The sequence below is a fragment of the Macaca nemestrina genome, chromosome 18 (assembly GCF_043159975.1).
Source record: "Macaca nemestrina isolate mMacNem1 chromosome 18, mMacNem.hap1, whole genome shotgun sequence".
Classification (NCBI taxonomy): Eukaryota; Metazoa; Chordata; class Mammalia; order Primates; family Cercopithecidae; genus Macaca; species Macaca nemestrina.
In genome coordinates, this window is record NC_092142.1 from 1795528 (window position 1) to 1806415 (window position 10888).

Genomic DNA, 10888 nt, shown 5'->3' on the forward strand with positions numbered 1-10888 from the left:
GCTCTCAGGGTCCCCAGGAGCCAGCCAAGCAGAAGTCAAATTAGAACGCTACCCTGGTACCCAGCGATCCTGCTAAGTACACATCCAAAAATCCCAAAGGCAAGGTCTTCAGGAGACACCTGCACACCCATGTTCACAGCAGCGTCAATCGCAAGAGCCAAGGGGGGAAACCACTGAAGTGGGCGCCAATGGAGCCAGTAAGGAAAGTGTGGGCTTCTGTCCACACAATGGGGCAAACGTGGGCTTCTGTCCACACAACGGGGCAAACGTGGGCCTCCGTCCACACAATGGGGTATTTTTCAGCCTTGGAAGGGCTGGCACACTGGCTGACATCTGTAACCTCAGCACTTTGGGAGACAGAGATAGGAGAATTGCTTGAGGCTAGGGGTTCAAGACTAGCCTGGGCAACATAGTGAGTCCCTATCTCTACAAAAAATTTAAACATTAGCCCAGCGTGGCGGTGGACACCTGTGGTCTCAGCGACTTGGGAGGCTGAGGAGGGAGGATCGCTTAAGCCCAAAAGGCCGAGGCTGCAGTGAGTCGTAATTGTGCCACCGCACTTCAGCATGGGCAACAGAGCAAGACCCTGTCTCACAAAAAAAAAAAAAAAAGGAGAGGAAGGAAGGGAGGGAGAGAGAGGTGGGGAGGGAGAAAGGAAGGAAGGAAGGAAGGAAGGCAGCCAGCCAGCCCAGCTGGGTACAGTGGTTCACGCCTGTAATCCCAGCACTTTGGGAGGACGAGGTGGGTGGATCACGAGGTCAGGAGTTCAAGACCAGCCTCGCCAGGATGGTAAAACCATCTCTACTAAAAATACAAAATTAGCCAGGCATGACAGCAGGTGCCTGTAATCCCAGCTACTCGAGAGGCTGAGGCAGAGAAGCACTTGAACCCGGGAGGCGGGGGTCGCAGTCGGCTGAGATCGCGCCACTGTACTCCAACCTGGGCGACAAGAGCAAAAGTCTGTCAAAAGAAAAAAAAAAAAGAAAGAAAGAAAAACTGGAAGAAGTTTTAGAAAAATGCCTTACTCTACGGACACCTAGGAATGAGAGGGAATACCTAAGAGAAAGCTCACGGATGCCCAAGGAGGGGACGCAGGAGCCCCCAGGGGTCGGGTGACACACATGGTTCTCAAATTCATCCGAGACAATCAGTGAGCAGAGCCACCAGATTACACCCAGTGCACGGGAACCGCTCTGCCTCATGCTCCAATGCCCTGGACCCACCGAGACCAGCGGATAGGAGGCAGCCAGATCCCGGAGTGTGAGAAGCTGCCCTTCCCTCAGGCAGCTCTTACCTGAACCCAAGGAGGGTGCACCAGACCCCCTTAACACATTCTCCAGACTGCGAGCCACGTGCATCAAAATCACCTGGGAGGCCTGTAGCCCACGCAGTCCCCCCAGCTGGCATGGACGAGGCCCATGGATCTGCACTGCCGGCTGGTTCCCAGGGAACGTGCGAGAACCACCGGGCTTAGGGGACAGGCAGTGTACATGACTCCCTTCCAGCTGAGGGGGCCCCAAAGCACAGCACAGAAACAGCTCGGGGGATGGGAGGAACAGGCGCACCCCCATGCCTGGCTATATTGGTTTTTGTTTTGTTTTGTTTTGTTTTGTTTTAGACGGGGTCTGGCTCTGTCACCCAGGCTGTGGAGTGCAGTGGCATGATCTTGGCTCACTGCAAGCTCCGCCTCCCAGGTTCACGCCATTCTCCTGCCTCAGTCTATCAAGTAGCTGGGACTACAGGCGCCCACCAGCATACCCGGCTAAACTTTTTGTATTTTTAGTAGAGACGGGGTTTCACCATGTTAGCCAGGATGGTCTTGATCTCCTGACCTCGTGATCCGCCCGCCTCGGCCTACCAAAGTGCTGCGATTACAGGCGTGAGCCACCGCGCCCCGCCGGTTTTTTTTTTTTTTTTTTTTTTAGACAAGAGTCTCACTGTCACCCAGGCCAGAGTGCAGTGGCGCAATCTTGGCTCACTGCAATCTCCGCCTCCTGGGTTTAAGCGATTCTCCTGCCTCAGCCTCCCGAGTAGCTGGGATTACAGGCACCTGCCACCATGCCCAGCTAATTTTTGTATATTTAGTAGAGATGGTGTTTCACCATGTCGACCAGGCTGGTCTTGAACTCCTGACCTCAGGTGATCCATCTGCCTCAGCATCCCAAAGTGCTAGGGTTACAGGTGTGAATCACCAGGCCCGGCCTAATTTTTTGTAGAGACATAATCTTGCTCTGTTTCCCATACCGGTCCCAAACTCCTGGGCTCAAGCGATCCACCTGCCTAGGCCTCCTAAAGTATTGGGACTGCAGATATGAGCCACCGTGCCCGGATGCCTCTGAGTTTTAAAAATTGCTCTCATGCCCCAGGCCAGCCCCGGGCTTTCTTCTCGCTCCCAAAGCCCAAGCTCATCATGAGATCAGTTTAAACAGCAACAGCCTACACACCCTGAAGTGAGTAAATCTTTTACCTATGCCTTAGGTCCTAAGGCATTCAACATTTTAAAATTAAATATTCCAATTGGATCTTTTAACAGATCAGACTCCTGGCCAGGCGCAGGGGCTCACGCCTGTCATCCCAGCACTTTGGAAGGCTGAGGCGGGTGGACCACCTGAGGTCAGGAGTTAAAAATCAGCCTGGCCAACATGGGGAAACCCCATCTCTACTAAAAATACAAAAAAAAAAAAGTTAGCTGGGCACAGTGGCGCATGCCTGTAATCCCAGCACTTTGGGAGGCCAAGGCGGGCAGATCATGAAGTCAGGAGACCGAGACCATCCTGGCTAACACGGAGAAACTCCATCTACTGAAAATACAAAAAATTTGCTGGGCATGGTGGCGGGCGCCTGTAGTCCCAGCTACTCCAGAGGCGGAGGCAGGAGAATGGCGTGAACCTGGGAAGCGGAGCTTGCAGTGAGGGGATTGCACCACTGCACTCCAGCCTGGACAACAGAGCGAGATTCCATCTCAAAAAACAAAACAAAAAAAGAAATGGATACTTGGAAAAGTTTCTCCTCCCACCAGTTCCTCACAGAATGCACAGTGGAGACCCAGCTAGGCACACCCTGGACCCATCCAGACAGGAGTTGGGAGGTCCCTGGGGAGGGGACTGGGGAGGTCCCACAGGGCAAGCGGGAAGTATCAGGTCTGCCAGGTGACACCACCAAAGAGAGCTCTGGAAAGAAGACAGAGGCCAGGTGCAGTGGCTCATTCCTGTAATCCCAGCACTTTGGGAGGAGAGGTGGGTGGGTTACTTGAGCCCAGAAGTTTGAAACCAGTAAGACCCCATCCCTATAAAAAATACAAAAATTCCGCTGGGCGTGGTGGTGTGCGCCTACGGTCCCAGCTACTCTGGAGTCTGAGGTGGGAGGATCACTTGAGCTCAAGAGGTTGAGGTTGCAGTGAGCCAAGATCCAGCCTGGGCGACAGAGTGAGGCCCTGTCAAAAAAAAAAAAAAAAAAAAAAGACAACAAACCTGTGTGTCAACCTGGAAAAGCTGCGCCACAGGAATGGGGTGAGCCCGTTTCTTCCTGAGAACAAGAGACCCAGGGTGGCTGCAGGCCACAGTGCAGGGGCGCTCTTCTGGGCAGGGGTGGGCTGGCAGATAGCCACTGGTTCTGTGGCTACACAGCTGCAGGCCACGTGGATTTTTTTTCCCCAATGAAAATGGGCCTGGCCGGGCGCGGTGGCTCAAGCCTGTAATCCCAGCATTTTGGGAGGCCGAGACGGGCGAATCACGAGGTCAGGAGATCGAGACCATCCTGGCTAACACGGTGAAACCCCGTCTCTACTGAAAAGTACAAAAAACTAGCCGGGCGAGGTGGCGGGCGCCTGTAGTCCCAGCTACTCGGGAGGCTGAGGCAGGAGAATGGCGTGAACCCGGGAGGCGGAGCTTGCAGTGAGCTGAGATCTGGCCACTGCACTCCGGCCTGGGCGACAGAGCGAGACTCCGTCTCAAAAAAAAAAAAAAAAAAAGAAAATGGGCCTAGAGGCTGGGCATGGCGCCTCACGCCTGTAATCCCAGGACTCTGGGAGGCCGAGGCAGGTGGATCGCTTGAGTCCAGGAGTTGGAGACCAGCCTGTGCAACACAGCAAAACCCCATCTCTATTAAATTACAAAAAAAAAAAAAAAAAAAATTTAGCTGGGGGTGGTGGCGCACTTGTGGTTCCCGGTACTTCGGAGGCTGAGGTGGGAGGATCAGCTGAGCCCGGGAGGCAGAGGTTGCCGTGAGCTGAGATCCGAGCCACTGCACTCCAGCTGGGGAGACAGAGCCAGACCCTGGCTCAAAAGAAAGACAAACAAAAAAGAGGGACCCTGGAGCGGCCCGGGATCCCACGGGGCGTCTTTTCTATTTCTTTACCACAATCTGTTTAAAGAGAAAAAGCAAGCGCCCCGCCCCTCAGCGACAGCCCGGCAGTCTCAAGGCCCCGCCCCCACGGGGCTGCCACGCCCCCATGTCAGGACGGTTCCCACGGGGGCGGGGCCCTACACGTGACCTGGGGCAGCCAATCGCGGGCGTGCAGGGGAGGGGCGTGTCCCGCAGAACAAAGGGCCTTTCCCGAGCCAGGCGGGTCTGGGCCCGGGATCCCCACGATGCCCACAGGACCGGCACGACTTGGGGTGCAACAAGCGGCGGCCACCCACCTAGGAAAGGTCGCACAGTGGGGGCACCCACGGGGGCAGGCACCGGAGGGGGTGCCCACAGAGAATTGGGGAGGACGCTGAGAAGTGACCTGGGAGACCATGGAAGGAGGAGAGAAGGGATGACAGCAGGGGCTGGAGGAGGTCACCCTCCACGGAGGGGGCGGTGACGGCAGAGGCGCCCGCAGGAGCTGGTGCCAGTGAGGCTGACCCCAGGAGGGGCTGACACTGAGGCAGCCACTGAGCAGGCAGGGGTGGAGCGAGGTGCCAGCCTGCCCAGGAAAGGCGGCGCCAGCAGCGGGGGGCCCTCCTGGGGTCCCAGTCCTGCTCTGCCCTACAGCTCAGCCCCAGCGCCTCCAGCCAGAACCAAGAGCCAGGCCTGACATGTGCTAAGGGTCTCTGCTCTCTGATACACATTTATGTGTAAAATAACAGGTTGGTAGTATCAACACCCAAAATAGAAATTTTTTTTTTTTTTTTTTTTTTTTTTTTTGAGACGGAGTCTCGCTCTGTCGCCCCGGCTGTAGTGCGGTGGCACGATCTCGGCTCACTGCAAGCTCCGCCTCCCAGCTTCACGCCATTCTCCTGCCTCAGCCTCCCGAGTAGCTGGGACTACAGGCGCCCGCCACCACGCCCAGCTAATTTTTTGTATTTTTAGTGGTGACGGGGTTCCAGCACCAAGTGCTGGAATTACAGGCGTGAGCCACCGCGCCCAGCCAAAATAGAAATTTCAAAAGCCAATGAACTAAAGAAAAGGAAGGCCCTGGCTGATGGCAGGCGCCTGCTACTCGGGAGGCTGAGGCAGGAGAATGGTGTGAACCTGGGAGGCAGAGCTTGCAGCGAGCCGAGATCGCACCACTGCACTCCAGCCTGAGCAAGAGGCTGGACTGTTTTTTTTTGAGACTCCATCTCAAAAAAAAAAAAAAAAAGAAAGAAAGAAAAGGAAAGTCCTGTCCTTATTCTGAACGTTCATCTATTTACAAATTCTGAGGCAACCCTCAATGAGAACCAGAGCAGGCACTTCAGTGGGACAAACTGGCTATCCCCTGTGTGCAGTGGTAAGAAAGTTCCACTCCCGGGGAACGAAGGGTAATTACGGAGGAGATTCCCAGGGGAGGCAGCCTGTCAAACACCTCCGAAAGGGCCGGCCAAAGCAAGTCATTCACATGCTACAAACAAAATATTAAATAAAATAAGGAAATTTCCTTATTATATGTGGATATACCCAGGATGCATCCAAAACAAAACACCAAACAGGCATCTTAGCCCCACTTACCACCCTCAATTATAAACTGTAAGCCATTCAGACAGCAGGCTAATATTTGTGTAATGAATAATCGTGTTATGGAACTGCTACTTGAGCACGGCTTGAAGCGACCACCTCAAGGCAGGCGCTTACTACAGCACTGTCGGTCCCTGTAAGAACTGGACACCACCCTGTGCCTAGCAGTGGGGCTGAGTCCACACCAGGACTTCCAGACTCCGGAACCAAAACAGTTATGAGGCCGGGCACAGTGGCTCATGGTGGCTCATGCATGTAATCCCAGCACTTTTGGAGGCCGAGGCTAGCAGATCACCTGAGGTCAGGAGTTCAAGACCAGCCTGGCCAACACGGCGAAACCCATCTCTACTAAAAATACAAAAATTAGCCAGGCATGCTGGCACACGCCTATAATCCCAGCTACTTGGTAGGCTGAGGCAGAATAATTGCTTGAACCCAGGAGGCAAAGGATACAGTGAGCCGAGATTGCGCCACTGCACTCCAGTCTGGGAGACAGAGTGAGAGTGAGATTCCATCTCCAAAAAAAGAAACAGTTATGAAAAGATGCTTTCTCACCGGGTGCAGGGCTGCACACCTGTAATCCCAGCACTTTTGCAGGCTGAGGCGGACGGATCACCTGAGGTCGGGAATTCGAGACCAGCCTGACCAACATGGAGAAACCCCATCTCTACTAAAAACACAAAATTAGCCGGGCGTGGTGGTGCACGCCTGTAATTCCAGCTACTCGGGAGGCTGAGGCAGTATAATCGCTTGAACCCGGGAGGTGGAAGTTACAGTGAGCTGAGATTGCACCATTGCACTCCAGCCTGGGTGACAGAGCGCTGCCAATCAGTGCCCCGTATTCAACACTGGAGCGGGGTCAGACAGGCTGGGTGCTCGTATTCACACTTCTGGAACCCCCGCACCAGAGTTAGGCAGCACTGGCCCCACTCGAAACTCAGGATCCCAGATCTGGGCAGGTAAGTGGCTTGACCAAGGGAAATTAGGGGCTGAGCCCAGACATTAACTAGACAAATACCTGCCTTTGAAAGCCCCATTTGCAGTAAACAGTGGTTCAAAAAGCAATTCAATTATGCACTTTCAGAACCACCTAGAAGTACATCATCATCCTCACCAAAACGGGCTGGCTACATTACTTCAAGTTTAGGCACCAACCTGCCTTAACAACACTAGAGCCAGGTGTGGTGGTTTGCACCTACAATCCCTGCACTTTGGGGAGGTCAAGGTGGGAGGATCGCCTGAGGCCGGGCAACACAGTGAGACTCCATCTCTACCAAAAAAAAAAAAAAAAAAAAAGTGAGCCAAGGTGTGTGGTGGCTCACACCTGTTATCCTAGCACTCTGGGAGGCTGCGGTGGGAGGATCACTTGAGTCCAGGAGTTTGAGACTGAGACCAGCCTGGACAACGTAACAAAACCCCATCTCTACTAAAAATACAAAAAAATTAGCCGGGCGTGGTGTAGAGAGTCTGTAGTCCCAGCTACTCCAGAGGCTGAAGAGGGAGAATCACCTGACCCCAGGAGGTAGAGGCTGCAGTGAGCTGAGATCGTACCACTGCACTCCAGCCCAGGCAACCAGAGTGAGACTTGGTCTCAAAAAAGCAGTAATAATAAATTAGCCAGGAGTGACAGAGCACTCCTGTGGCCCCAGCTGCTCAGGAGGCTGAGGCAGGAAGATCGTTTGAGCTCTGGAGGTTCAAGCTGCAGTGAGCCATGTTCGTGCCCCTGCACTCCAGCCCAGGGGACAGAGCAAGACCCTGTCTCAAAAAACAAAAACAGCTGGGTGCAGTGGCTCACGCCTGTAATCCTAGCACTTTGGGAGACCGAGGTGGACAAATCATGAGGTCAGAAGTTCAAGACCAGCCTGACCAACATGGAGAAACCCAGTCTCTACTAAAAATACAAAAATCAGCTGGGCGTGGTGGCACGCACCTGTCATCCCAGCTACTTGGGAGGCTGAGGCAGGAAAATCGCTTGAACCCGGGAGGTGAAGGTTGCAGTGAGCCGAGATGGCGCCACCGCACTCCAGCCTGCGTGACAGAAACTTCGCCTCAGAACAAAAACAAAACAAACACTATTCAATGTGCAATTAAAAACATTTCAGTATTTAAAGTTTCTAGCATCCCTAAAAAAAAATTAGAAAAATTTATCCCCTGGGCTAAGCACTATTGAAAAAATACAGAAAAACAGACTTCACACGGGTCTCCGCACTGAAAGCAGCCTCCAACGGGAAGGTCCCTGGAGAATCAGCTCCTTCCAAAAGATCAGAGGATGGAGACTTCAAGACTGCAACTGCCGCCATCTCACTCCTAGGTAGGAATGGACCACCGTCCGCCCTCCACCCTCTGCCAGCAGCCCACAGGAAGCAAGTAGAACCTGACACCACCTCCCACCGGTCTGTGAATATACAATCTGACTTGTATTTTCCCTGTTTTCCCATTTTACATACTTCAAAATAAAGACATCTGTTCATAACACTATTAGGAAACTTGTAAAAAAAGAAAAAAACCAAAACAAAACGTTGATTTCTTAACTTTAAAAGTGCTACACAGGGGCCAGGCATGGAGGCTCACACCTGTAATCCCAGCACTTTAAGATGCCAAGGAGGCAGAATCACCTGAGGTCAGGAGTTTGAGACCAGCCCGGCCAGCATGGCAAAACCCCATCTCTATTAAAAATACAAAAAATTAGCCAGGTGTGGTGGTGGGTGCCTGTAATCCCAGCTATTCAGGAGGCTGAGGCAGGTCACTTGAACCTGGAAGGTAGAGGTTGCAGTGAGCAAAGATCATGCCACTGCACTCCAACCGGGATGACAGAGCAAGACTCAATCTCAATGCTACATAAATGAGCCTGCACATAAAAACTTTACTATCTTTTCTAAAATTAAAATAAATATGTAAACATCAAGAAAGGAAACATCCCAGATATACTCTACAGCGTGAATATTCTCACAAGCTCTCTGCGTGGAAAGCAACCGACCGCTACAAAATGCTCCAAAACCTGGCCAGGCGCAGTGGATCATGCCTGGAATCCCAGGACTTTGGGAGGCCAAGGAGGGAGGATCACTGTGCCCAGGAGACTGAGACCAGACCAGGCTACAGCAAGAACCCCATCTCTACAGAAACACAAAACAATGCACTTGGCCAGTGGTTGGTTCTGATGCAGGAACTGTGTCAAATCAAGAGTGGGAAACAGCTAGGCACAGTGGCTCACACCTGGAATCCCAGCACTTTGGGAGGCTGAGGCAGGAGGATCACTTGAGCCCACAAGTTCAAGACCAGCCTGGGCAATGTAGTGAGACCCCATCCCTACAAAAACTATGCAAAATTAGCTGGTATGGCATGAGCCTGCAGTCCCAGCTACTTGGGAGGCTGAGAAGGGAAGATCACTTGAGCCTAGGAGTTGGTGGCTGCAGTGAGCCATGTCCCATCATTGCACTCCAGCCCCAGTGACAGAGCAAGACCCTGTCTCAAAAAAAAAAAAAAAAAAAAGTGGGGCCAGGCACGGTGGCTCATACCTGTCATCCCAGCACTTTGGGAGGCTGACGCGAGTAGATCACCTGAGGTTGGGAGTTCAAAACCCGCCCAACCAACATGGAGAAACCCTGTCTCTACTAAACATAGAGTAAAATTATTTTACTCTATTAGCTGGGCGTGGTGGCACATGCCTGTAATCCCAGCTACTCAGGAGGCTGAGGCAGGAGAATCACTTGAACCCGGGAGGTGAAGGCTGCAGTGAACCGAGATCATGCCATGCACTCCAGCCTGGGCAACAAGAGCGAAACTCCGTCTCAAAAAACAAAAAACAAATAAACAAAAAAAAGTGGCAAGTGAAGCAAAATTGGTTTGAGTCACACAAGCGTTACCCCTAAAACCCATATAATCCCTCCGGAACTGGCCTGAGACTAGGAAACGCCTCCCCAGCATCCCTGGTCGGTCACTAGAAAACTTCAGCATATAATTACGACGCCCTCGACAGAGGCCAGGAATGGACACCACGGCGTCCGCTGAGGGTCCAGGCCGAGTCCCTGGGCGGAGGCCCCCACCTCCCCCCGGGCAGCGGCGCCCCCTCGCGACCGCTTACTCGTCGCCGTCGGGGCACACGCCGGTGGCTTCGTTGTACTTGGAGCAGTACACGTCGGGGCTGTAGTTGAAGGTGCCGTCGCGCCTGCGGAGGGGCCTGCGGCGCCGCTGGTTGAGGAAGTGCCAGTGGAAGCAGGTGAACGGCCGGTGCTGCGCGCACTTGTGCTGTGAAAACAGGGGGCACTGCTCCGTCCTGAACTCCTTCAGGTACCTACAAACACAGACAGCGCCGCAGCTCGCTTCCGGCAGCACCTCCGGGGACTCGTGGGCGGCGGGACCCACCGGCCTCAGGCGCTCCAACCCCAGGGTCGACCTGCACTCAGATTCCTGGCGGGTCCCGGGCGCTGCGCCCACCCCCATCCCGACTCCAGATACGACCCTCACCCGACCTCGAAGCCCAGGCGCTGACCCTGGTCCCCAAGCCCAAGCGCCACCCCGGACCCTGGGCGACCCGCTGTGACCTCAGGGTCAGCAGCCGGAGCAGAGGGTCCCGGTCCCCGAGCCCAGGCGCAGCCCCCAACCCCGGGGCGTTCCTCCCTCCCATAGGCGCGTGGACCCCGGAACCGGGTGCCGTCCCAGACCCTGGCGCCGCGCTCCGACCTCAGGCGGAGGCCGCCGAGCGCAGAGGGTCGTGGCCCCCCCAGACCAGGCGCGGCGCGGAGGCCAGGGGGCGCCGGGACGGCGAAGGGGAGGCGGAGGCGGCGCGAGCCCCGGCGGGAGGCTCCGAGCTGTACCGGGCGCGGGCGGGGGGCCGCAGGCCGGACGGGCGCTGACCTGTAGTGGGTCGGCTTCTCAGTCTGCGGGGGGGACCCGCTCAGCGCCGCCGCCGCCGCTTTCGAAACCGACGGCATTTTCAGTCAAAACAATGCAGCGCGCATGCGCCGCGCCG

The 10888-nt window shown here is 54.6% G+C and overlaps 1 protein-coding gene across 5 annotated transcripts in view; it reads right to left on the reverse strand.

Moving 5' to 3' along the window:
• Nucleotides 1-10888, reverse strand: part of LOC105485859 (unk like zinc finger) — a 47816-nt gene extending 36928 nt beyond the window's left edge. For 4 of the 5 annotated variants that reach the window (XR_011616236.1, XM_071083845.1, XM_071083844.1 and 1 more), the window contains exons 1-2: nucleotides 10774-10888; nucleotides 10001-10210 (exon numbers count right to left, since the gene is read on the reverse strand). Coding sequence is in view for 4 of the 5 variants with exons in the window: in XM_071083845.1 (XP_070939946.1) it covers nucleotides 10001-10210; nucleotides 10774-10850 (287 nt within the window). In the remaining variant the exon portion in view is untranslated. The remainder of the gene's footprint in view (nucleotides 1-10000; nucleotides 10211-10773) is intronic. The other variant, XM_071083846.1, reaches the window with a different exon arrangement.